This window comes from Rhinoderma darwinii, chromosome 13 (assembly GCF_050947455.1).
Source record: "Rhinoderma darwinii isolate aRhiDar2 chromosome 13, aRhiDar2.hap1, whole genome shotgun sequence".
Taxonomy (NCBI): domain Eukaryota; kingdom Metazoa; phylum Chordata; class Amphibia; order Anura; family Rhinodermatidae; genus Rhinoderma; species Rhinoderma darwinii.
The window spans coordinates 69,827,352-69,854,460 of NC_134699.1; the positions used below are offsets into that span (position 1 = coordinate 69,827,352).

Consider the following 27,109-nt stretch of genomic DNA (forward strand, 5'->3'; position numbering starts at 1 on the left):
CGTATCAGTAGATCCAGGTATTTGAGATCACTTATATCCCCGCGGTCTCCTGTGTGATGTCACTCCCCTCATATAAAGACGTCACATAGAAGTTTTTCTGGCGTCTTCCAAGGAGCCGACATTGGCCGAGTATCAAACACCTCCTTAAAATACCGCAGTGATTTCACCGTCTCATAATCCCTCAGCTGCCACCGGGCCCGGGGGGGTGGGAAATATCTGACTATAAGTAAAGGTCACATATATACACCGCAGCTATCTGCTCCTCACTGTGATGAGACCCCCGAACCCCCCACAAAAATACAGGATTATCCCAAGTACAGTCTAAAATACAGCAGCGGCGCGGCTCCGCCCCCAGCGTTCATTACGCCACCGCTAGGGGGCAGCAAAATGTTCATCATAAGAAAAAAATATAAAATGATAAAAATAAATGAAAATATATGAACGGGCGCCGGGGGTGGATGTCATAGTGTCCCCAATAATGTCACCGGAAACAGGAAAAGACCAAAGGATAAAAAGTCATGATTTTATATAGAAAATGTCCAAAATTGATACAAAGTAATAAAAATAATAATAGCAATAATCATCATATAAAATGTAAATCACCACAGGATGAAGACACACTCTTATTCATTGAGGAGAGAGGGGGGGGGGGGGCGAGTCTACAGAACGCTTTATAGGGGGTTTCTCATATGTGGGGGGGGGGGCATCAAATGTAAATACGAGACACCAGTGACGGACGTCGTGTACTATCACATATTCCTGATGTTACTCCATCACAATATCCACATTCTGTTTCTAGGGAGGAAAAAAAGACAAATTAAAATACAAGTTCAGTGCTGAATATTCATATATTATATATCAGTGATGTCAGTAACAGGGGGCGGGGCTGTGACAACCTCTCACACATGATATACAGGCTGGGTGTCAGTAGTAATAGATGAATAGCTGTTACTGTATATAAGATGTGTGGATCTCATGTCTGATCACATGTAATTATATTATATATCAGTGATGTCAGTAACAGGGGGCGGGGCTGTGACAACCTCTCACACATGATATACAGGCTGGTTGTCAGTAGTAATAGATGAATAGCTGTTACTGTATATAAGATGTGTGGATCTCATGTCTGATCACATGTAATTATATTATATATCAGTGATGTCAGTAACAGAGGGCGGGGCTGTGACAACCTCTCACACATGATATACAGGCTGGTTGTCAGTAGTAATAGATGAATAGCTGTTACTGTATATAAGATGTGTGGATCTCATGTCTGATCACAATGTAATTATATTATATATCAGTGATGTCAGTAACAGGGGGCGGAGCTGTGACAACCTCTCACACATGATATACAGGCTGGTTGTCAGTAGTAATAGATGAATAGCTGTTACTGTATATAAGATGTGTGGATCTCATGTCTGATCACAATGTAATTATATTATATATTAGTGATGTCAGTAACAGGGGGCGGGGCTGTGACAACCTCTCACACATGATATACAGGCTGGTTGTCAGTAGTAATAGATGAACAGCTGTTACTGTATATAAGATGTGTGGATCTCATGTCTGATCACATGTAATTATATTATATATCAGTGATGTCAGTAACAGGGGGCGGGGCTGTGACAACCTCTCACACATGATATACAGGCTGGTTGTCAGTAGTAATAGATGAATAGTTGTTACTGTATATAAGATGTGTGGATCTCATGTCTGATCACATGTAATTATATTATATATCAGTGATGTCAGTAACAGGGGGCGGGGCTGTGACAACCTCTCACACATGATATACAGGCTGGTTGTCAGTAGTAATAGATGAATAGCTGTTACTGTATATAAGTTGTGTGGATCTCATGTCTGATCACAGTGTAATTATATTATATATCAGTGATGTCAGTAACAGGGGGCGGGGCTGTGACAACCTCTCACACATGTATACAGGCTGGTTAGACAGATAGACAGACAGATAGATATGAGAGATAGATAGATAGATAGATAGATAGATAGATAGATAGATAGATAGATGGATATGAGATAGATAGATAGATAGATAGATAGATAGATAGATAGATAGATAGATATGAGATAGATAGATAGATAGATAGATAGATAGATAGATAGATAGATAGATATGAGATAGATATGAGATAGATAGATAGATAGATAGATAGATAGATAGATAGATAGATAGATAGATAGATAGATAGATATGAGATAGATAGATAGATAGATAGATATGAGATAGATAGAGAAAGGCTCCAGTGGACGGAGATGAAACGTTGCACGGGCAATAAAGTACCCACTTTTTTCACCTTAACTATTGGAGTTGCTGCTCATTTTTCGTTTCCTGTGTATTTGGGACTTGGTCTGTCCCTCAGAGCTTGCACCCACATGCTGCCGATGCTGCTGGAATTTGTATATATCTAGATAGATAGATAGATAGATGGATGAATATGAGATGGATAGATAGATATGAGATAGATAGATAGATATGAGATAGATATGAGATAGATATGAGATAGATAGATAGATAGATATGAGATAGATAGATAGATAGATAGATAGATAGATTAGAGATAGATATGAGATGGATAGATATGAGATGGATAGATAGATAGATAGATTTGAGAGATAGATAGATGGATATCTATCTATCTATCTATCTATCTATCTATCTATCTATCTATCTATCTATCTATCTATCTATCTATCTCATATCTATCTATCTATCTATCTATCTATCTATCTATCTATCTATCTATCTATCTATCTATCTATCTATCTATCTATCTATCTATCTATCTATCTATCTCATATCTATCTATCTATCTATCTATCTATCTATCTATCTATCTATCTATCTATCTATCTATCTATCTATCTATCTATCTATCTATCTATCTATCTATCTATCTATCTATCTATCTCATATCTATCTATCTATCTCATATCTATCTCATATCTATCTATCTATCTATCTATCTATCTATCTATCTATCTATCTATCTATCTATCTATCTATCTATCTATCTATCTATCTATCTATCTATCTATCTATCTATCTCATATCTATCTATCTATCTATCTATCTATCTATCTATCTATCTATCTATCTATCTATCTATCTCATATCTATCTATCTATCTATCTATCTCATATCTATCTATCTATCTATCTATCTATCTATCTATCTATCTATCTATCTATCTATCTATCTATCTATCTATCTATCTATCTATCTATCTATCTATCTCATATCTATCTATCTATCTATCTATCTATCTATCTATCTATCTATCTATCTATCTATCTATCTATCTATCTATCTATCTATCTATCTATCTATCTATCTATCTCCCAGTTGCTGGTCATGGCGAGATCTGTGTAGTAATTGTGGTTGATTATTATTACCGTTAAGTGTGAGGGTCCCGTCCCGCGCCCTTTCTTCCCTGCCGGCTCCTGTTTCAGTGTCTGTCTGCAGCTTAGAAAGCTGTAACCCACACTACGTATACATCACCCTCTTCCATGAATGATTTGCCCATATGGCCTTGTGTAAACTTCCAGCCAATTATATCGCAGCGTGCCTAAACAGACTAGACATCAAAGCCGCGACACGTTATTCCAGCTGTGCCTGAGAATGATTTACCAAATATAGAGCACCAATGTGCTGGACTAGCAATCGGGTGCGTATAAAAGTAATGTGGACGGGGGCTGACAGCCATCCTTCACTGGCTCTGCATCTAGAGGTAAGCTCGTGTCTCCGGGCCACACTGCCCCTTGTGGCCATCTCCCTGGATTGTCAATGCTCAGGATCCCACATGGAGATATTTTGGAATTTCTCATTTTTCTATGAAATCCCAATGAGTTGAAAGCCGCGATCTTACTCACGATCATTATGTGGCTGATCCCATGGCCGGGCTGGAGCCCCAATTTTCCAGCCAAAAAGTCATATGGCCTCTTTGAAAGCTCTAGGCCCCACCCATAAGTGCCGATCCGTATTGAATCCGCCATGTTGCTTTATACATTTGCTGAAGTGAGATGACCACATCCTTATTATAATCTGATGGTATTGGAAGGGTTAATCACAGGGATGGAAATCCTTGACAACATCTCATTTGGGGTTGGAAGGGGGAGGGGGGGGGGTCGTAATCCAAAAGCTTAAAGGGGTTCTCAAGGATTAAAATAATGTGCCACATCTGTCCACAGGTTGTGTGTGGTATTGCGGCTCCGTCACATCCAGCTCAATGTCATTGAGCTGCAATACCGCATACAACCTGTGGACAGGTGTGGCAGTGTTTCTAGAAGAAAGCAAATATGAAGTCATATGGAAATTTAGGTGCCTGTGCCCAAGAGTCTTGTGGGGTCCAAGACGCCCCTAATTTTTCAATCTTAGTTGTGTAGGTTCCTGCCGACTATCAACATTGTTGTGTTTTCGGGATTTTTTTCAGCTTCATTTTCTTGTCATTTCGTGATCCTCATTTTGACATCTTGAAGACGTAGTAAAGGTGAGTAGATGGCGTCAATGCCACCGTGACTATAGGTTATATAAGACCCTGACTATACTTCCAACTAAAGGACAACTCCACCCAAATCCTTTCTAGAACTCCCAATATTACGGTTATATTTATTTCATATTCTTATCCAAAAATGTTGACTGCTTGGCCAATAGACCCAATGATTTTAAGTTTCTCATAAATGTAAAGTTAGATATTCGAAAATAAATGTCTGTCCAATCGCCAAGATCGAGGTCAGTAAAGCTGACCATAGATATAAAAATGCGGCCACGATCCAATGATCGTTGCGCTTTTGTGGGAAGCGGCCTCAAATGAGCAGATACGTCCCATGACACGATCGCTCGTATCACAGGAATTATTCTCAGACCAACATGTTCTCAGACCAAGTTGAACTAAATTCTCTGATTGGATCAGTGATCACAACTGAAATAGAAACGACCAGTCAGAAGCAAAAGTTTTTGCTTTGATAGATGCAAAGACGCCCCAAAAATCGGTTGGATAGTTAAAGGGGTTCTCCGATTTGGACAATCCCTACTTGTTAGTAGGATCCCTTAATAATAATTTGATCACAGTGTCCTCCTGCTGGGACCCCAGCGATCAGCGGTGAGGAAACTCAGTAAGTGTTCAGTTTCCCTGCAGCGCCACCACAGGTGAAATGTAGTATTACACAGGTTCCATTCATTTCAATGTCCTCCAGAGACACTCTATGTAACCGCTCTCCACTCTGGCCAAGAGATGAGGGTCATGAACAGAGGACCCCCTCTAATATCTCAGAATTCACTAATAGGGGGTATGACATTGGGTTTTCTCAACTAGACGACCCCTTTAAGGATTATTATTACCTCTAGGGTGTGATTATTACATGAGGAAGTGCAGAAAGTAATTGTATATTTTCTTTCTGGTCACGCAGAAACCGCAACCATGAGTAGTGACGCAGAGATGTCCATTTTTGGCGAGGCCGCTCAGTTCCTCAGAAAAAATGAGAAAGAGAGGATAGAGGCCCAAAATCGCCCCTTTGATGCCAAAGCATCTTACTTTGTGATTGACCCAAAAGTGATGTACGTCAAAGGAACCATCCAGAGCCGAGAAGGTGGAAAAGTGACCGTAAAGAAAGAAGATAACACCGTAAGATCCAACCCATAGAAAGCAGTCCCCCCTTCTTGTACTCTGCAGACTTGACAACCTACTGTTCCTCCGTTTTTCCGGTACAGACCGTCACAGTGAAGGATGATGATGTCTTCCCCATGAACCCTCCCAAGTACGATAAGATTGAAGACATGGCGATGATGACCCACCTGAATGAACCTGCTGTCCTATATAACCTCAAAGAGCGTTATGCGGCCTGGATGATCTACGTAAGTACGGACAATCTCCTGTGATACGGGACCATGGCTAGTTGGCTCTACACATATCATTGCCTGGAAATAGGTTTCTCTGTTGTATAATAGAAAAACTAGCAAATTAAATTGGTTTCCTTGTTTGTAGACCTATTCGGGACTTTTTTGCGTCACGGTCAATCCCTACAAGTGGCTGCCGGTGTACAACCCCGAGGTGGTGGCTGGATACCGAGGCAAGAAGCGTCAGGAGGCCCCACCACACATCTTCTCCATCTCTGATAACGCCTATCAGGCAATGCTGACTGGTGAGTACTAACTCTGATGACGTGAAGGGTAACAACCAAAAACTTAAAACAAGTGATGGGATTGGTGGGGATTGGACCCCTGGGCCCCCCGACAAGCCGAGTGATATGCCACCCCTTCCTTAGATGGGATAACCCTATGAATTGCAGTTTCTCTGTAGCCATGGTGAGACCTTCTGGTGGATCAGATTAGGGGCATTTTGTGATGGATCTGCTGATCACAAGAGCCAGAAAGTAGAGCTGATGATATTTTATACATAGTTAGCCAACAAGATTGGTGGAGTTCCTGTAGGTGGGACCTAGACCATTCCCGGTAGAAAGCCTTAAATACGTCATATTACTTCATAGAAGTCATTAAGTGCCCGTTTAGGCTCCTTCCACATTTGCGTCATGATGGATACCACTAATGGACCTCATGGACTTCTAATAGGGTCCGTCAAGTTCTGTTGTGGTGTCCGGGAAGATTAGCTCTGCATGCAAATCTGATAGAACCTGCGATGGGGGCTATGAACAGGGCCCCCGACGCAGCTGTGTTCCGAGCCTAAACTGCTCGGCATGAGATGTATTTTCTGCCGTCTTATAATAGATATTTTTCATTTTCTTATATATCTTAGATCGTGAAAACCAGTCTATCCTGATCACGTGAGTTTCATCTTCATATCCTTATATCAATAGAACAAGGTTAACGAAATCATGAGCAACCCGTCCAATCCATGTCCGGATTTATCTGTATGGAGAGGATTATTGGGTGGTTGGTTATTATGAGTCCCGACCTATGGCCGAGCTCCAGTTCGCTTCATCTTGGGTGTGCGGCTGCTTACTTGGAACCACACGATCCCTTTTGATCTTTTTGGGGCCTATTTGCTCCATCAAAAGGTCATTGAGCACATGGACTGGTCAAGATCATTGCAGGTCATCGTGGCAACTCCATAAGGAACCTATAGATTTAGGGTAGAATCATTGCCACGTGACAATGTTTGAGGCTAAGCATTCAACACTCTTGGCTTTATCTTTCGGCATCAGAAGTATTTAGCCAGGGTGTGACCTGGATGTTGCCAGCCAATATTGGACTTCTTTTGTTGGCTGCAATGGTGATAGATTTGTATTACCTCCTAACTAGTCTAATGGAACCACTGTGTTATACTGGACTATTGGGCTTGTAATACTTTAGAATTAGGCTTGTACTTATTATTAGACTGGAGGGGCCGTAACCACAGGTGACAAAACATTAACTTTGAGTGATGTTATATTAGAGTTCTACTTTACAAGAAGTGCAGACAATGTGCCTAGAGATTGTGGGTAAGTAACCGCTAAACATGAACTCCATTCTCGTTTCATAGCGGAGAATCTGGTGCCGGGAAGACGGTAAACACGAAACGCGTCATCCAATACTTTGCAACAATTGCAGCTATCGGTGACACCAAGAAAAAAGAAGCTCAAACCGGAAAGATGCAGGTAAATATCCCTGTCCTGACCCATTACCTGATGAAACCGCAAACACTCGGACTTCACCTCACATTAGGAATTCACCGCTGTGCAAAAATCTATTTTCATCTTGTTTTTGGGGTGTTCCTCGGGCCTCTGACCTCATGACTGTCAGAAAGACCCTCTTTTGTTTGCACCTATGAGCTGAGCTTTACCTGCAACTTCATTATGATCCTCGATGATGTGGTTATTAAGAGATCACGAGACCCGATCTCCGTGGAAGAACGGGAAGCGATGGGAGAGACGGCGCTATATATCACCATATATAGAGTCTATACAAAACCTAAGGAACACATACGCCTTGTTATATAGACTTTGAAGGAAATCTTCTAATCGTCACTCGAAAACTTACAGTTCTAAAGAGAACCGAGAGGAAGGTGATGTCAATCAGGAATGATAATATACTAAGGTTTTATCTTACACATTTTAGGGAAATCTGGAGGATCAAATCATCCAGGCCAACCCATTGCTAGAGGCCTTCGGTAACGCCAAGACTCTGAGGAATGACAACTCCTCCCGTTTTGTAAGTATCACGTACTGGGGTTGTCACAAGGTTACGCGATGGTCAGGATTTGAGTATGGTTACAATGTTCCAGTGACCTACCACACTTGGGATATGTATTCGCATTTCTCAATATTCCATTTTGGCCTATAGGGTAAATTTATCAGAATCCATTTCGGCACCACCGGCAAGCTGTCCTCTGCGGACATTGAAACGTGTAAGTTAAGTGGACAACAATAAATGTTTTAGTCTTTTATGAAGCTAAGAAAGTTCCTAATGGCTCCAACCCTCGATTCTCAGATCTTCTGGAAAAGTCCAGAGTAACATTCCAGCTGTCTGCAGAAAGGAGCTACCACATCTTCTACCAGATCATGTCCAACAAGAGGCCAGAGCTGATCGGTAAGTCCAAGGAATGGGGCGATTTGTGTATTTCAACCTTAGTAGACACCGTTTTTATAAGGACCTCCCTGCTCTAGAATGTACCCAAGCCGCACATAGTAATACCTCAAATTCATGCCTAATACTGAAATGCAAAAGTAATGATATATATATATATATATATATATATATATATATATATATATATTCCTGGTCAGCAAATGAATATTAGTCACAATTGGAAATGGGGGCAAGACTGGAACCGAACCAGCGATGTCTCCAACCAAGATTAACATCATAATTTACAACAGTGTTTCCCAACCGGGGTTCCCTGGAGCCCTAGCATTTTTTGGAGACTGATAGGGGTTCCCCTGAACACAGTAGCTCGTCACTTTTACAGTAGAGATAGCAAACTGATTTTGATTTGCTCATAGATGCTTGGCAACACATCTCAGAATATAGAATTATCGAATGCCTTGCCTCCTTCTACACCGAGCTTCCTAGAAGTAGGAATGGGATCAGGGGTGCCCCAGGAGTGGATAAAATGTTCAGGGGTTCCCTTGTGGTTGGGAAGCACGGACTTCTACTATTAAATTGTTCTATTTGTTCTATTTTTGTTCTTCTCCAGATATGCTTCTGATCACAACCAACCCATACGACTTCCCTTTCGTAAGCCAGGGTGAGATCACGGTGGCCAGCATTGATGATCAAGAGGAGTTGATGGCTACAGACGTGAGTTCTAATTACAGATAACGGTCCTCACACCACTATGAGGTACATAAGACGTTATTCTACAGAAATTCTCTGCTTATGATTTACAGAGTGCCATTGACATCCTGGGGTTCAATCCAGATGAAAAAAACGGCATCTACAAAATGACCGGTGCTGTAATGCACTTCGGTAACATGAAGTTCAAGCAGAAGCAGAGAGAGGAGCAGGCCGAGCCTGAGGGCACAGAAGGTGAGTGGGATTGTGGTGCAGGATAATTTCAAGACACATCCACCTGGAAACATCTAAGATGTCTGGACCGGTCAAGGTCGAATAGATGGATGGTGATTGTAGCATTAGGCGCGCTCCATCACGGACTACATGCAGATATTTCCAAATAATAAAAATCATTCCTAAAAGACAGGGTGCCAAATTTTGCAAAGATCCCCCCCGGTAGCAGTTCTATCCATTGCAGTAGTTCGATCTTTGTAGCAGTTCTATCCATTGTAGCAGTTCTATCTATTGTAGCAGTTCTATCTATTGTAGCAGTTCTATCCATTGTAGCAGTTCTATCTATTGTAGCAGTCCTATCTATTGTAGCAGTCCTATCCATTGTAGCAGTTCTATCTATTGTAGCAGTCCTATCCATTGTAGCAGTTCTATCTGTTGTAGCAGTTCTATCTGTTGTAGCAGTTCTATCTGTTGTAGCAGTTCTATCCAATGTAGCAGTTCTATCCAATGTAGCAGTTCTATCCAATGTAGCAGTTCTATCTATTGTAGCAGTTATATCTATTGTGGCAGTTCTATCTATTGTAGCAGTTCTATCTGTTGTAGCAGTTCTATCTGTTGTAGCAGTTCTATCTGTTGTAGCAGTTCTATCCAATGTAGCAGTTCTATCCAATGTAGCAGTTCTATCCAATGTAGCAGTTATATCTATTGTAGCAGTTATATCTATTGTGGCAGTTCTATCTATTGTAGCAGTTCTATATATTGTAGCAGCTATATCTATTGTAGCAGTTCTATCCATTGTAGCAGTTCTATATATTGTAACAGTTCTATCTATTGTAGCAGTTCTATCCATTGTAGCAGTTCTATCCATTGTAGCATTTCTATCCATTGTAGCAGTTCTATCCATTGTAGCAGTTCTATCTATGAAGGCTTCTACTTCTTTGCTCCGGACCCTGTGTTTGCTTAGAGATGTTCCGCAGGTAAGATCGTAACAACTTCTTTATCTACAAGGGTTTCATCTGTCTTCTAGTGGCTGACAAGGCTGCCTACCTGATGGGCCTGAACTCGGCTGATGTGCTGAAAGCTTTGTGCTACCCCAGAGTCAAAGTCGGAAATGAATTTGTGACCAAAGGTCAAACCGTCCAACAGGTACGTCCCAGCGGTTTAGCACAATTATCACAAATTGAAAATGGTCCCAAAACTGACGTTGTTCTAATTTCTGTTCAGGTTTACAACTCAGTGGGTGCCCTGGGCAAGTCCGTCTATGAGAAGATGTTCTTGTGGATGGTCATCCGTATCAACCAGCAGCTGGACACCAAGCAGCCAAGACAGCACTACATTGGAGTCTTGGATATTGCCGGCTTTGAGATCTTTGATGTAAGTAATGGAACGTGACATATTGTAAAAATACATCATGGAGAGAGCGCTTCATAGTGAGACTTGTGTTTTCTTATAATCAGTACAACAGCTTGGAGCAACTTTGCATCAACTTCACCAATGAGAAGCTGCAGCAATTCTTCAACCACCACATGTTTGTACTGGAACAAGAGGAATACAAGAAGGAAGGAATAGACTGGGAGTTCATTGACTTCGGCATGGACTTGGCCGCCTGCATTGAGCTCATTGAGAAGGTATTTTTTTATGTTCATCGTCTTTCATAGATACGGTAATCGTGAAGAAAGTTCTGATGATCAAACCTATGTCCCATATTGTACACAGCCAATGGGCATCTTCTCCATCCTTGAAGAAGAGTGCATGTTCCCCAAGGCGACCGACACGTCCTTCAAGAACAAGCTGTACGATCAACATCTCGGCAAGTCCAACAACTTCCAGAAGCCCAAGCCGGCCAAAGGCAAAGCCGAGGCTCACTTCTCCCTGGTCCACTATGCCGGGACCGTGGACTACAACATCAGTGGTTGGCTTGACAAGAACAAGGATCCACTGAATGAGACGGTCATTGGTCTCTACCAGAAATCTTCAGTGAAGCTCCTGTCTTTCCTATATTCTTCTTACGCTGCAGGAGAAGCAGGTATTATTTTCTCACAGCCCTCTAAGTCTACACCACCCTACAAAACATACAACGCAACTGAATAATGTTCTTTGGGGTTTAGAGGGTGGTAGCAAGAAAGGTGCTAAGAAGAAGGGTTCCTCCTTCCAGACCGTGTCCGCTCTTTTCAGGGTGAGGAAACATTTCTTTACTGCATACATATATATATATATATATTTGATTTGATTTTCTCATGTTTCTCATGTATGATTTCATACATCTAAAGGAAAATCTGAACAAGCTGATGTCTAACTTGAGAAGCACCCACCCCCACTTTGTACGTTGTCTGATTCCCAATGAAACCAAGACCCCAGGTAAGACGTTTTTGGTTTTAATTTGGAAATACTGCTTTTTGGTTAAGTACTGACCAGTTATTGTGTTTGTATAGGTGTTATGGATCATCACCTGGTCATGCACCAGCTCAGGTGTAATGGTGTCCTTGAAGGCATCAGGATTTGTAGGAAAGGATTTCCCAGCAGAATCATCTATGGTGACTTCAAACAACGGTATGGACTACATAGTTGATATCGGCAGCTCCAATCATTAATATGGAAATTAATCAATCAACTAATTCATACCAAATTCTAATATACAGCTACAAGATCTTAAATGCCAGTGCTATCCCAGAAGGTCAGTTCATTGACAGTAAGAAGGCATCTGAGAAGCTTCTCGGATCCATTGACGTAGACCACACACAATACAAATTTGGACACACTAAGGTTTTTTTTGGTTTTTTACCTTTGTATATAATGGAAATTTTCCTAAGAAATACCTAATTTTAAATCAACGTCTATGGTTTTAGGTGTTCTTCAAGGCTGGTCTGTTGGGTACCCTTGAGGAGATGCGAGATGACAGACTGGCGCTGCTAATCACTCGGACTCAGGCTCGGTGCAGAGGATACTTGATGAGAGTTGAGTTCCAGAGGATGATCGAGAGGAGGTAGTTTCATGTTTAGACTTCATAAAAATTAATGATATTTTCAAAGACCAAGTCCGTAATTCTGTGATCTAAATACACTTTATCACCAGAGAGGCTATCTTCTGTATTCAATACAACATCCGTGCATTCATGAATGTCAAGACTTGGCCATGGATGAAACTTTATTTCAAGATCAAGCCTCTTCTGAAGAGTGCCGAGTCTGAGAAAGAGATGGCCAACATGAAGGTAGAGTTTGAGAAGACCAAGGAGGCTCTTATTAAGTCAGAAGCCAAGAGAAAGGAGCTGGAGGAGAAGATGGTCTCCATTCTCCAGGAGAAAAATGACCTGCAGCTCCAAGTTTCTTCTGTAAGTAATGGACCATTTTAATCCATCCTATTGTTCATGGCTGTGGGTAAAAACATGGAAACCTATAAGGGAACAGAGATTAACTTGGTTTCATCTGCTTTTTGCAGGAATCTGAGGGCCTGGCAGATGCAGAGGAAAGATGTGAAGGTCTCATCAAATCCAAGATTCAACTGGAAGCCAAAATCAAAGAGATTAATGAGAGGCTAGAAGATGAAGAAGAATCAAATGCTGAACTAACAGCCAAGAAGAGGAAACTGGAGGATGAGTGCTCAGAACTGAAAAAGGACATTGATGATCTTGAGCTGACACTGGCCAAAGTTGAGAAGGAGAAACACGCCACAGAAAATAAGGTGCGTACTAATACAAACACCAGGTTAGTATATACTGTAATATAAAATATCTTAGCCCTAGACAGAGTGGGATCCAAGATTGAAATCTAGGAGGGTGCGGAAAGCGATGCCGCAGCAAATTTTGCTTTTTTTTTAGTCGTGTCCATCGCTACTCCCTTAAATATGTGGCCCACACCATAAACACAAGAAGGAAACGAAAACTTCTAATGTTCCCATAATGTAGGTGAAAAATCTGACGGAAGAGATGGCCGTGCTCGATGAAAGCATTGCTAAGCTAACCAAGGAGAAGAAAGCTCTCCAGGAATCCCATCAACAGACCTTGGATGATCTGCAAGCTGAAGAAGACAAAGTCAACACCCTCACCAAAGCCAAAACCAAGCTCGAGCAGCAAGTGGATGATGTGAGTAGAAGACCTCATGTTCTATAAAATCTTCCGGACCATAACCTTTTATTTTGCGTTATTCTTCATGTGCATATTGTATCATAGCTCGAAGGATCATTAGAGCAAGAGAAGAAGCTGCGAATGGACATGGAGAGAGCTAAGAGAAAGCTGGAAGGTGATTTGAAGTTGGCTCAAGAGTCTACAATGGACTTGGAAAATGATAGACAACAGCTGGATGAGAAAGTGAAGAAGTAAGACTCATAAATTCATTCTGGTTGGAGACCGATCCTGGGCAAGAATATATATATTAAGTGTGTTTTATTTCTTAATCAAAACAGGAAGGACTTTGAAGTCAGTCAGCTCCAGAGTAGAATTGAAGATGAACAGGCTCTGGGAGCTCAACTTCAGAAGAAGATTAAGGAGCTCCAGGTACAATTTTGAAGTCTTCCACCGAACATGATCAAAATGAATATTTGCTCCACGTCTTCACACCATACTTTGTTTTCAAATGACACAATAGGCCCGTATTGAGGAACTGGAAGAAGAAATTGAGGCAGAACGTGCAGCTCGTGCCAAGGCAGAGAAACAACGTTCTGACCACTCCAGGGAGCTTGAAGAGATCAGTGAGCGTCTGGAAGAAGCTGGTGGTGCAACCTCTGCTCAGATTGAGATGAACAAGAAGCGTGAGGCCGAATTCCAGAAGATGAGACGTGACCTTGAAGAAGCCACTCTACAACATGAAGCCACCGCCGCCGCTCTCCGGAAGAAGCATGCCGATAGTATGGCTGAGTTTGGAGAACAAATTGATAACCTGCAAAGAGTCAAACAGAAGCTGGAAAAAGAGAAGAGTGAACTCAAGATGGAGATCGATGACCTTGCCAGCAACATGGAATCTGTCTCCAAATCCAAAGTAAGTACACGTTCCTGGGGCGATTTGGATGAATTTGATTCACTCAAAGTCCTAGCATCTGTGGTAGAACCAATCTACATAGAGAGACTGTAAAAAGCGCTTTGAGATTGATACAAGTCTTGAATATCTGCATTTTCAGGCAAACTTTGAGAAAATGTGCAGAACCCTTGAGGACCAATTTAGTGAGGTTAGAAGTAAAGATGAGGAGCACATTCGAGTCATCAATGACCTAAATGCACACAAAGCTCGTCTGCAAACAGAGAATGGTAATTATATATGGGAAACCAAATTCTGTACCTATTTTATGTAATACCACACGTACCAATTGGGTTGCTGCTAATTCATCCACATAGGTGAAAACAGTCGCCAGCTTGAGGAGAAAGAATCAATAATTTCTCATCTCTCAAGAGGGAAACAAGCTTTCACCCAGCAAACCGAGGAGCTGAAGAGGCAGCTAGAGGAGGAAACAAAGGTAGCATGCGCTTTAAGCATTTGTGACCTTTTTGGGCTTATCATGTGACATTTTAAGGCTAACCAATATTGCGCTCTTTGAAGGCCAAGAATGCCCTGGCACATGCTCTGCAGTCTTCCCGCCATGACTGTGACCTACTCAGGGAACAATATGAAGAGGAGCAAGAAGCCAAAGGGGAACTTCAACGTGCTCTCTCCAAGGCCAACAGCGAGGTTTCACAGTGGAGAACAAAATACGAGACCGATGCCATCCAGCGCACAGAAGAACTGGAAGAAGCCAAGTACGTTTCACAAGGACTATCCTTGTCAATAATGATGAAGACTTAAAGGGCTTGTCTCATAAAGACAACCCCTGTCAATATGCCCAAGTAGAGTATATGGTTGTCATAAAGACGGACCTCTCCATGAGCCATAATGGAGAGCTACTCTGTAAGAGCTGCACCCTCTCTGTCGGACTCGAGACATTTTTAGTACATTTTTGGCTTCCCACAGTAAAATCGGCTGTTTGTCGGGGCTGTCGGGAGCGGGACCCGTGGTGGTCTGCTCTCATATGAAAGGGTTGTCTGTAATGAGACAACCCCTTTATCTAACCAAATTTTCTGCACTGCTGATCAGGTCTGGGTCAATAGTGGATCTAAAATGACTATGTAGAGCTCATATTTGAGGACTTTTCCCAAGCTCCAATACTCTCATATAAGTGCAAATAAATTGTATGTGTACTATATCATGGACTTTCTGTATAACAGGAAGAAGCTTGCTCAGCGCCTCCAGGAAGCCGAGGAACAAATCGAGGCAGTCAACTCAAAATGTGCTTCTCTGGAGAAGACCAAACAAAGACTCCAAGGAGAAGTGGAGGACCTGATGGTGGATGTAGAACGTTCCAATGCAGCATGTGCTGCTCTTGATAAGAAGCAGAGGAACTTTGACAAGGTTTGTAGTCAATGCCGTTCTTTTGTCGATGGGCAATACTTTGAGTTGAGCAACTACTATGCGTAATTATTTTCAATGTTCAGGTGCTGGCTGATTGGAAACAGAAATATGAGGAAACTCAGGCTGAATTAGAGGCCTCCCAGAAAGAGTCTAGGTCACTTAGCACTGAGGTCTTCAAGATGAAGAACTCCTATGAAGAGGCTTTAGACCAGCTGGAGACTCTGAAGAGAGAAAACAAGAACCTCCAACGTAAGTAAACAGCCTAACATGACGCTAGAAGACATACTGAAAATGGTCTTCATAGTCGAGTAGAAGGTAGGGGGTTCAATTGTTTTTTTTCTCTACTATTTTCAGATGAGATCTCAGACCTGACAGAACAGATTGCAGAGTCGGGAAAAACTATTCACGAACTGGAGAAGGCTAAGAAAACAGTAGAGCAGGAGAAGTCTGAACTTCAGTCATCCTTGGAGGAAGCGGAGGCATCACTGGAGCATGAAGAGGCCAAGATTCTCCGGATACAGCTTGAGTTGACACAAGTGAAGTCTGAAGTTGATAGAAAGATTGCTGAGAAAGATGAAGAGATTGAGCAAATCAAGAGAAACAGCCAGAGAGCCTTGGAATCCATGCAGAGCACTTTGGATGCCGAGATCCGAAGCAAAAATGACGCTCTGAGACTGAAGAAGAAGATGGAGGGAGATCTTAATGAGATGGAGATCCAATTAAGCCATGCCAACCGCCAGGCCGCAGAGGCCCAGAAACAACTCAGGAACATACAGGGACTACTGAAGGTGAGATATTTAATGTCGAATCTAACCTCAATTTAAGACAATATGGCCAATTGGGTAACTTTTTGAATAATTTCTACTAAGGATGCCCAACTGCATCTTGATGATGCACTTAGAGGAAATGAAGACCTAAAGGAACAACTGGCTATCTCTGAAAGGAGGAACAACCTCATGGCTGCAGAGATTGAAGAGATGAGGTCTGCACTGGAACAGACGGATCGTGCCCGCAAGGTGGCGGAACAGGAGCTCCTGGACGTCACTGAGCGCGTCCAGCTGCTCCACTCCCAGGTGAGAAGTACATAATGGCTCCTCAGAAATGTTGATCAATAATTGTGAAGAAGAATATTCAATACTAATTGCTTTTTTTTCCTACCAGAACACCAGCCTTATAAACACTAAGAAGAAGCTGGAAGCGGATGTCTCTCAACTACAGAATGAAGTGGAGGAGGCCGTCCAAGAATCCAGGAATGCAGATGAAAAAGCCAAGAAGGCCATCACAGATGTGAGCGCTCATACTCAACCAAATAATGTAATAAAAGAAAAAATTATTTTTATTAACACTCCCTAACCTTGTACTTTGTCAGGCGGCAATGATGGCTGAAGAACTGAAAAAGGAACAGGACACCAGCGCTCACCTTGAAAGGATGAAGAAGAACCTTGAGCAGACCGTGAAGGACCTTCAACTCCGTCTTGATGAAGCCGAGCAACTGGCTTTGAAAGGTGGCAAGAAGCAGCTGCAGAAAATGGAGGCCCGGGTGAGTCGATGTTGTGTGATACACTTAAAATACCCACGGTATATACTAAATCAATGTCATCCAGCTCGTTGGGATGTCTATGGTCCATAAGCCACGATTTGCCTTTACAAAACAATTCTGATACTTGTAATGTATTACAGGTGCGTGAACTGGAAAATGAGCTGGATGCAGAACAGAGGAGGAGCGTTGATGCTATCAAGGGTGTGCGTAAATTTGAGAGAAGAGTCAAAGAACTGACCTACCAGGTTTGTAAATCTCCTGACGTAGGCCATTGCATTTCCAGGAATTCCTGAGGTCACTCGGGACAATTTTTAAAATCTCCCTAAACTGTGTAAACATTTACAGGAATTAGTTTGCTAGAAAATGTTATATTATCATCTTATATGGAAGAAGGAGCCACAGGTTCTACAGGTAGGTGGAATTTCTTACAGCGCAGACGGAATTCGGAAGGTTAAATGCAAAAAGAACCGTTTGTATGAAGTCGGTAGACCACAGCTATGTCATGTCTCCATGCTTTCACTTCACAGTCTGAAGAGGATAAGAAGAACGTGTTGAGGCTTCAGGACTTAGTGGACAAGTTACAGATCAAAGTCAAAGCTTACAAGAGACAGTCTGAAGATGTTGTAAGTATAAAACCTACAGACACCATCCATGGATGAAGAACACAAAATATGAGAAGACGTTCCCAAAAAAACTAAATCCGGATCTAATATTTTAGGAGGAACAAGCCAACGTCCATCTGTCCAGATTCAGGAAGTCTCAGCACGAGCTGGAGGAGGCTGAGGAACGTGCTGACATTGCAGAATCTCAGGTCAACAAACTCCGAGCCAAGAGCCGTGACATCGGCAAGGTGAGGTGTTAGGTCTCGGAGCCACCACGAAATGAGTATTAATCAGGCCTATATAATATTCATTTTGCAAGACATATTTATAAAAATCCACCAACGTTGAGATTTATTGTAGTCTCCAAAGGACCAGAGTCCATGTTCAGTCTCCTGGTACCTCGGGAGTGCTCCTTCAGAAGGACTATCCTCAGTGCAAGTCAGGGTGTGACTTGGGGCACATGGAAGACCTTCTGATTCACGATTGTGGACAAGGAGCCTTCAGAACAGGGACAACAGATAAGATGAGATATTTAGAAAGAGGGTGGACAGAGTTCTTGAGTGAATTGCTTTTCTTGTGAAGACCCTTTTGGTTGATGAGTTTATTGAAGTTTAATTTCAGGCGTGGCATTGGCCATAGAAATGATGAGGTACCTTCCATGTACTGGTGTTCATACCGATTTTCTTTTTTTTACTCCAGAAAGCAGAAGAGTAAACAAGACACTGTGATTCCCAGAAGACGTTCATATAATATGGACTCGGCTGTGATGCTCTTATGTATTTAAATCTGTATGTTTAGCTCTAGGTGCAAATAAAATTGTAAAGAATAATAATTTATCTCTGGGATTCCTCAATTTTAGGGGCAAAAATCTGTATCATTGGATGGTCGTGCATCTGTAGATTTACACATAGGGGAGATACGAGTAAGAATCTGCCAGGCTTGCGCCTCAGAATGAAGGAGCCAGTTGAGGATTGGTTGATAGTTACTCAGGGGTGGGGCCTGGAGATCACGTATATAATCTATTGTTTTTAATCAAAGGGGCTACCTACCGTCTCTACCTACCATCACTACCTACCGTCTCTACCTACCATCACTACCTACCGTCTCTACCTACCATCACTACCTACATCACTACCTGCCGTCTCTACCTACCATCACTACCTACCATCACTACCTACCGTCACTACCTACCATCATTACCTACCGTCACTACCTACCATCACTTCCTACCGTCACTACCTGCCGTCTCTACCTACCGTCACTACCTGCCATCACTACCTACCGTCACTACCTACCATCACTACCTGCCGTCAATACCTACCGTCAGTACCTACCGTCACTACCTGCCGTCACTACCTACCGTCACTACCAGCCGTCACTACCTACCGTCACTACCTGCCATCACTACCTACCGTCACTACCTACCGTCACTACCTGCCGTCACTACCTACCGTCACTACCTGCCGTCACTACCTGCCGTCACTACCTACCGTCACTACCTGCCGTCACTACCTACTGTCACTACCTGCCGTCACTACCTACCGTCAGTACCTACCGTCAGTACCTACCGTCACTACCTGCCGTCACTACCTACCGTCACTACCTGCCGTCACTACCTGCCGTCACTACCTACCGTCACTACCTACCGTCACTACCTGCCGTCACTACCTACCGTCACTACCTACCGTCACTACCTATCGTCACTACCTACCATCACTACCAGCCGTCACTACCTACCGTCACTACCTACCATATTAGGCCTCATGCATACGGCCATGCCCGTAATCACGGCACCGTAAAAGTATGGGAGCACAAAGTATGGGAGCACAAAGTATGGGAGCACAAAGTATGGGAGCACAAAGTATGGGAGCACAAAGTATGGGAGCACGGCCCGTAAAAAACGAAAAGTAGGACATGCTCCATAATTCCCGGCACGGTTCTACGGCACGGACACCTATCCGTATCGATACGGAAAAGTTTCAGTGGCCAATAGAACTGGGCGGGTCCGTAATTACCGACCGTATTGCGTATTTTTTACAGTCGTGTGCATGGGGCCCAAGTCATGCTTCATACGTTACATTTTGGATGGGTTACATTTCTAAAAAAGAATCCAAGTAGAAAGACTATATGTTCAATAAATATTAAAAGAAAAGAGAGATCAAACCAACCCAGTATATATCATACAAACACTAAAAAAAGTGCACCCCGTAGTCAAGTCAATGGCTTGCATCAGTATCTCTGATTTTATTACATATATCTTACCAATGAGCCAATAGAAAAGCATTTCAGAGAAATTCACAGAAACCAATGTCCAAAAAGTTCCTAGGCCCCCGTCAAACCCCCCCCAAATAAACAGACTTGTATGCACAAATATTTTTCCTGTCACTAGGAGGCGCTCTCTTCTTTCAGAGATAGTAAGGGGAGTCTGTACTGCCCTCTATTGGACGTTCCAAAAGCAGAATGCAGCTTTGCTCCACCCTATTACTCCCTGATCCAATCACATTCTAGCTTGATCACGCCCACATTTAACCCTTTCATGCCGACAATCTGTAGATACACGTCCTTTTCGTACATACCCCGAGTTGCCAGGGCGTGAATATACAGATCTCTGTTCCAGCCGGCATAGCGCTGTGAAAAGCGCTCAGACGCCGGCTGTGTCAGTGTCAGCGGCTCCCCAGCAACCTGCTCACTGACAGCCGAACCGATTGGTTCGGCTACAGAGAATATGATCACCGTTGCTAACTGCTTCCTGACCGCCCACAGTAAATTCACGTCGGCGCTTGCTGGGCCCTGTGCAGCGCCGACGTGAATTCACAGTGGGTGTTAAAAGCGCGATCCAGGTGTCTCAGAGTAGTGCTGACACCCGGATTGCACTGTTAACCCCTGCCTCTGGTCCCGGAGACATGATCGGGACCAGATTGGTTCAGGTCCCGATCATGTGATCGCAGGGAATGTTTGTTGTAGCAACGAACTGGAAAGTTTGTTGCTACAACAAACTTTCCCGAGGACCGATTGAGGGTGCTGCCATCGGTTGCATGGCAAAACCGGAGACCATACAACAGCCCCCGGGTCTGCCATGCACGGAAACCGATGAGGACCAGCTGGTCCTCATAGATTTCCTGTCAGTGTGACACTCAGCATCACACTGACAGTTTGTAGTACATTACACTACCTAGGTAGTGTAATGTATTATAGCCGCCATTAGTGCTGCAGGTCTTCAAGTAAAAAAAAAAAAGTAATAAAAAGGTTTTATAAAAGTGTAAAAGCAAAAAATGCTTTTTTTCCTATAAGTCTTTTATTATAGGAAAAAATAAACCGTTAAAAAAGTACGCATATTTGGTATCACCGCGTTCGTAACGACCCCAACTACAATATTATTTTTCCCGCACGGTGAACACCGCAAAAAATTATTAAAAAACAATGCCAGAATCACTATTTTTGGGTCATCTTTATTTATTTTTATTCTAATAACAAGGAGACCCCAAAATCCTCTCGGTGCTCCTTTGCTTCTGAGACCGGTGCTTCAGTCCATTATCACAAAATATAGAATAAAAAGTGATCAAAAATTCGCATGTACCCCAAAATAATACCAATAAAAACTACAACCCGTCCCGCAAAGAAACAAGCCCTTACACAGCTTGTTTGGCTGAAAAATAAAAAAGTTATGGATCTCAGAATATGGTGACACAAAAAAGAAATAATTTTATAGAAAAGTGATTTTTATTGCGCAAATGCCACAAAACATAAAAAAAACTATATCCATATGGTATCACCGTAATCATATCGACCCGCAGAATAAAGTAAAATGTCATTTATAGGCCAGGGTGAATGCCATAAAAAAAAGGACAAGAAAACATTGTCAAAATGTTTTTATTGTCACTTTGCTTGCCAAAAAATCGAATAAAAAGTGATCAAAAAATCACATGTACCCTAAAATGGTACTAATGAAAATGACAGATTGTAACGTAACAAATAAACCCTCGCACGGCTCCGGTGGAGAAAAAATAAGAAACAAGTTATGGCGCTCAGAATATAGCAACAGAAATTGTGCAGAGTGTCCAAAAGCGGGTAAGATTGGCCACCATTTATCAGTGCGACACCGGCCAAACACATCTATGAATTTTTATTTATTTACCGCATTATTATACCCTCTTATTATGCCCTGATGTACTGCGCACAGCTTACATATGCCCCCACATTATAAACTGAAATACCAGCAAAACCCCGCAGAACTATTACCAAGCAAAATCTGCGCCCCAAAATCCAAATGGCGCTCCTTCCCTTCTGAGCTCTGCCGTGGGTCCAAACAGCAGTTTATTACCACATATGGGGTATTGCTGTAATCGTGAGAAATAGCTTTACATGTTTTGGGGTGCTTTTTAGTCTTTATTCCTTGTAAAAATTAACTTTTTTTTTATATTTTTCCATAGACATATTCCAGTAAATATAGCAAAAGACCACAAGATGCTCACTATACCCCTAGATAAATTCCTTGAGGTTTGTAGTTTCCAAAACCACTTTTGGTGGATTTCCACTGTTTTGGCCCCACAAGACCTCTTCAAACCTGACATGGTGCCTAAAATATATTCTAATAAAAAGGAGAATCCTCTCGGTGCTCCTTTCCTTCTGAGGCCGCTGCTTCAGTCCATTATCACACTAGAGCCACATGTGGGATATTTCTAAAAACTACAGAGTCTGGGCAATAAACATTGAGTTGCGTTTCTCTGGTAAAACTTCTGCGTTACAGGAAAAAAATGTATTACACATGAATTTCGGCAAAAAAAAATAATGAAATTTGTAGGGTTAATAAACTTTGTGAATGCTGTTTTGAATACTTTGAGGGGTGCAGTTTTTAAAATGGGGTGATTTATGGGGACTATCTAGTATATAAGGTCCTCAAAGACACTTCAGAACTGAACTGGTACTTGACAAAATAGCCTTTTGAAATTTTCTTGAAAATGTGAGAAATTGCTGCTAAAGTTCTAAGCCTTGTAACGTCCTAGAAAAATAAAAGAATGTTGAAAAAACTATGCAAATATAAAGTAGACATATGGGGGATGTTAAAAGGCAACCATTTTGTGTGGTATTACTATCTGTTTTACAAGTAGAAACATTTAAAATTAGAAAAATTATAATTTTTGCAAATTTTCTTTAAATGTTGGTGTTTTTCACAAATAAGCTATGAATTTATTGACCAAATTTTTCCACTAACATAAAGTACAATATGTCACGAGAAGACAATCTCTGAAGCGCTTGGATAGGCAAAAGCATTCCAGAGTTATTAACCCATAAAGTGACACGTCAGATTTGAAAAAATGGGGCTGGTCATTGAGGCATTGATGACCCTTGGTCCTGAAAGGGTTAATATATATATTATAAAACATAAAAGCAATGATTATATACCATGCAGTCCATGAGAAGATCTGTATTGACCTTCCAGTTCTATATTTCCTGCCCCGTTATATCCAATGTGGTTTTGTGATTACAGATTTACAGGGTTTGTCCGGAATTAGATAAAAGGATCTCCTATTCTTCTTTTCAGCGCCGCTCTTATCCATGGGCCGTGTCTAGTAGTCACTCGTGTAGATGTGAGATGTAATGCTAGACGCAGTCCATTGAGTGGCACTGTCCTGAAACAGAAAAGAGCAGACCCCTTTTCTAATTCTGGCCAACCCGTACGTATCACCGTATCTTATTAAAGATGTAGACTGGATATTTAGTCACCAAGTGGCACTGTACTCTGCCATGCTTATGGGCTATACCAGCGCTCGCCAAGGGATAGAATGTGCTGGAAGGCACTGGTTGTAGAACATTATTTTAGGGTTATTCTTTAAGAAGCTATGAAATGCTAAACATCTCTCACGACATGAATGCGGAAGATGAAAGGTGACAAACATCTAAGAGCCATGTGCTATCCGTACAGAGCAGGATGTAACTGAACACTAGATGGATAAACTATAGATAGCCATATGGATATGTAATAGATTTATATATGAGAGATAGATAGATAGATAGATAGATAGATAGATAGATAGATAGATAGATAGATAGATAGATATGAGATAGATATAGATAGATATGAGATAGATATAGATAGATAGATAGATATGAGATAGATAGATAGATAGATATGAGATAGATAGATAGATAGATATGAGATAGATAGATATGAGATAGATAGATAGATATGAGATAGAGATAGATAGATAGATATTAGATAGATAGATATTAGAGAGATAGATAGATATGAGAGATATATATGAGATAGATAGATAGATAGATATGAGATAGATAGATAGATAGATGATACATAGATAGATAGATAGATAGATAGATAGATAGATAGATAGATAGATAGATAGATAGATAGATAGATAGATAGATAGATAGATATGAGATAGATATGAGATAGAGATAGATAGATAGATAGATAGATAGATAGATAGATAGATAGATAGATAGATAGATAGATAGATAGATAGATAGATATGAGATAGATATGAGATAGAGATAGATAGATAGATAGATAGATAGATAGATATGAGATAGATAGATAGATAGATAGATAGATAGATATGAGATAGATATGAGATAGAGATAGATAGATAGATAGATAGATAGATATGAGATAGATAGATAGATAGATAGATAGATAGATAGATAGATAGATAGATAGATAGATAGATATGAGATAGATATTAGATAGATATGAGATAGATAATAGATAGATAGATAGATAGATGATACACAGACATTAGATAGAAACAATCCGGATTTGTGTACAGAATTTGCCCTCTGACATATTTAGGTAAGCAGTCATACATACAGATCTAGTCATAATCGTCTAAACTATATATATATATATATATATATATATATATATATATGTACACATGGATCTCTACCCTGCACTCATCTAGTCAGGACACAGCCATGAGGTGGTGTACGGAAGGAAGTAAAGTCTATACGTTGTACCGCGTTTATCGTACCGTTTTACTATTGTGACGTACTTGCTGTAGTTTGCGTTGATTTTTGCATCCAGAGAATTGACGTCTTCTACAACAATATTGATCCGTTCCCACTTGTGTCAGAGGCCTTATTGCCAATTCCGTCAGATCACACATGCAGGACTATTCTTGCCGTCAAACCAATGGACAAAATGATGGAACTCCATTGGACCCCGCTTGGGTCTGTTGGGCGCTGCCAGTCGTCCGTCTTATGGTGGATCTGGCACTGCATCGAGGCTTCCGTTATAAACGAAAGCCACTACGCAAATGTGAACAGAGCCTAAGGGCTCCTATACACCGATCAGAACTGGCTAAGCCTGCTGATCTCTGTGGGAGTGTCCAATAATCTAATGTGTATGGGGGTGTCCCAACCCTGCCGCAATGGCAGGTGTCGGGGGAAAGGAGGGTCAGACATCTTAGATTTCAGGAGTCTGGAGGGGACAGAGGGGCCTGTGGGGGACAGAGGGGCCTGGAGGGGGTAGAGAAGTATGGAGAGGGGCAGAGGAGTCTGGAGAGGGGCATAGGCATCTGGGGGGGTTAGAGGAGTCTGGAGGGGTAGAGGAATCTGGAGGGGGTAGAGGCATCTGGAGGGGGACAGAAGCGTCTGGATGGGGACAGAAGCGTCTGGAGGGGTGTAGAGGAGTCTGGAGGGGTAGAGGCGTCTGGAGGGGGTAGAGGAGTCTGGAGAGGGGTAGAGAAGTCTGGAGAGAGTAGAGGCATCTGCAGAGGGGCGTCTGGAAGGGGGCAGAGGAGTCTGGAGGGGGTTAGAAGAGTCTGGAGGGGGTTAGAGGAGTCTGGAGTCGGGCAGAGGAGTCTGGAGAGGGGCAGAGGAGTCTGAAGGGGGGTAGAGGAGTCTTGAGAGGGTTTGAACAGTCTGGAGGGGGCAGAGGAGTCTGGAGATGGGCAGAGGAGTCTGGAGAAGGGCAGAGGAGTCTGGAGTCGGGCAGAGGAGTCTGGAGAGGGGCAGAGGAGTCTTGAGAGGGTTTGAACAGTCTGGAGGGGGCAGAGGAGTCTGGAGATGGGCAGAGGAGTCTGGAGAAGGGCAGAGGAGTCTGGAGAAGGGCAGAGGAGTCTGGAGAGGGGTAGAGGAGTCTGGAGGGCGTTAGAGGAGTCTGGAGATGGGCAGAGGAGTCTGGAGAAGGGCAGAGGAGTCTGGAGAGGGGTAGAGGAGTCTGGAGGGGGCAGAGGAGTCTGGAGAGGGCTAGAGGAGTCTGGAGGGGATTAGAAGAGTCTGGAGGGTGGTAGAGGCGTCTGGAGGGGGTAGAGGCGTCTTGAGGGGGTAGAGGTGTTTGGAGAGGGGCAGAGGCGTCTGGAGGCGGGAGAGGAGTCTGGAGGGGGTTAGAAGAGTCTGGAGGGGATTAGAACAGTCTGGAGGGGGTAGAGGAGTCTAGAGAGGGGCAGAGGTGTCTGGAGGGGGTAGAGGAGTCTGGAGAGCGGCAGAGGAGTCTGGAGAGGGGCAGAGGCATCTGGAGGGGGTTAGAGGCATCTGGAGGGGGTTAGAGGAGTCTGGAGGGGTTAGAGGAGTCTGCAGGGGTTCGAGGAGTCTGGAGGGGTTAGAGGAGCCTGGAGGGGTAGAGGAATCTGGAGGGGGACAGAAGCATCTGGAGGGGGACAGAGGCGTCTGGAGGGGTGTAGAGGCGTCTGGAGGGGGACAGAGGCGTCTGGAGGGGGTAGAGGCGTCTGGAGAGGGGCAGAGGGCGTTTGGAGTGGGTAGAGGTTTCTGGAGAGGGGCAGAGGAGTCTGGAGGGGGTAGAGGCATCTGCAGAGGGGCGTCTGGAAGGGGGTAGAAGAGTCTGGAGGGGGTTAGAGGAGTCTGGAGAGGGGCAGAGGAGTCTGGGGAGGGGCAGAGGCGTCTGAAGGGGGGTAGAGGAGTCTGGAGAGGGTTAGAACAGTCTGGAGGGGGTAGAGGAGTCTGGAGAGGGGCAGAGGAATCTGGAGAGGGACAGAGGAGTCTGTAGAGGGCTAGAGGAGTCTGGAGGGGATTACAAGAGTCTGGAGGGGATTAGAAGAGTCTGGAGGGTGGTAGAGGCGTCTGGAGGGGGTAGAAGAGTCTGGAGGGGGTTAGAGGAGTCTGGAGGGGGCAGAGGAGTGTGGAATGGATTAGAACAGTCTGGAGGGGGGTAGAG

The 27,109-nt window shown here is 42.8% G+C and overlaps 1 protein-coding gene and 1 long non-coding RNA gene across 3 annotated transcripts in view; one reads left to right on the top strand and one right to left on the bottom strand.

The window, feature by feature from the left end:
• Window positions 1-27,109, top strand: part of LOC142666212 (uncharacterized) — a 94,506-nt gene that overhangs the window by 41,277 nt on the left and 26,120 nt on the right. The window contains exons 2-40 of the mRNA XM_075846192.1: window positions 4,455-4,511; window positions 5,431-5,645; window positions 5,732-5,875; window positions 6,006-6,162; window positions 6,774-6,801; window positions 7,500-7,614; window positions 8,075-8,167; window positions 8,300-8,363; window positions 8,447-8,545; window positions 9,153-9,256; window positions 9,346-9,484; window positions 10,491-10,609; window positions 10,688-10,837; window positions 10,921-11,091; window positions 11,180-11,489; window positions 11,572-11,639; window positions 11,734-11,821; window positions 11,896-12,013; window positions 12,103-12,226; window positions 12,310-12,446; window positions 12,536-12,791; window positions 12,899-13,141; window positions 13,365-13,541; window positions 13,629-13,774; window positions 13,862-13,952; window positions 14,044-14,433; window positions 14,573-14,699; window positions 14,787-14,905; window positions 14,989-15,185; window positions 15,651-15,834; window positions 15,918-16,083; window positions 16,189-16,622; window positions 16,704-16,907; window positions 16,996-17,121; window positions 17,204-17,374; window positions 17,515-17,619; window positions 17,902-17,997; window positions 18,093-18,224; window positions 18,676-18,686. Of these exons, the coding sequence (XP_075702307.1) occupies window positions 5,442-5,645; window positions 5,732-5,875; window positions 6,006-6,162; window positions 6,774-6,801; window positions 7,500-7,614; window positions 8,075-8,167; window positions 8,300-8,363; window positions 8,447-8,545; window positions 9,153-9,256; window positions 9,346-9,484; window positions 10,491-10,609; window positions 10,688-10,837; window positions 10,921-11,091; window positions 11,180-11,489; window positions 11,572-11,639; window positions 11,734-11,821; window positions 11,896-12,013; window positions 12,103-12,226; window positions 12,310-12,446; window positions 12,536-12,791; window positions 12,899-13,141; window positions 13,365-13,541; window positions 13,629-13,774; window positions 13,862-13,952; window positions 14,044-14,433; window positions 14,573-14,699; window positions 14,787-14,905; window positions 14,989-15,185; window positions 15,651-15,834; window positions 15,918-16,083; window positions 16,189-16,622; window positions 16,704-16,907; window positions 16,996-17,121; window positions 17,204-17,374; window positions 17,515-17,619; window positions 17,902-17,997; window positions 18,093-18,224; window positions 18,676-18,686 (5,807 nt within the window). The 5' untranslated portion in view covers window positions 4,455-4,511; window positions 5,431-5,441. The remainder of the gene's footprint in view (window positions 1-4,454; window positions 4,512-5,430; window positions 5,646-5,731; window positions 5,876-6,005; window positions 6,163-6,773; window positions 6,802-7,499; window positions 7,615-8,074; window positions 8,168-8,299; window positions 8,364-8,446; window positions 8,546-9,152; window positions 9,257-9,345; window positions 9,485-10,490; window positions 10,610-10,687; window positions 10,838-10,920; window positions 11,092-11,179; window positions 11,490-11,571; window positions 11,640-11,733; window positions 11,822-11,895; window positions 12,014-12,102; window positions 12,227-12,309; window positions 12,447-12,535; window positions 12,792-12,898; window positions 13,142-13,364; window positions 13,542-13,628; window positions 13,775-13,861; window positions 13,953-14,043; window positions 14,434-14,572; window positions 14,700-14,786; window positions 14,906-14,988; window positions 15,186-15,650; window positions 15,835-15,917; window positions 16,084-16,188; window positions 16,623-16,703; window positions 16,908-16,995; window positions 17,122-17,203; window positions 17,375-17,514; window positions 17,620-17,901; window positions 17,998-18,092; window positions 18,225-18,675; window positions 18,687-27,109) is intronic.
• LOC142666403 (uncharacterized) overlaps window positions 543-27,109 on the bottom strand; it is a 60,311-nt gene continuing 33,744 nt past the window's right edge. For both annotated transcript variants that reach the window (XR_012851678.1, XR_012851679.1), the window contains exons 3-4: window positions 2,319-2,429; window positions 543-795 (exon numbers count right to left, since the gene is read on the bottom strand). This is a non-coding gene — a long non-coding RNA (uncharacterized LOC142666403). The remainder of the gene's footprint in view (window positions 796-2,318; window positions 2,430-27,109) is intronic.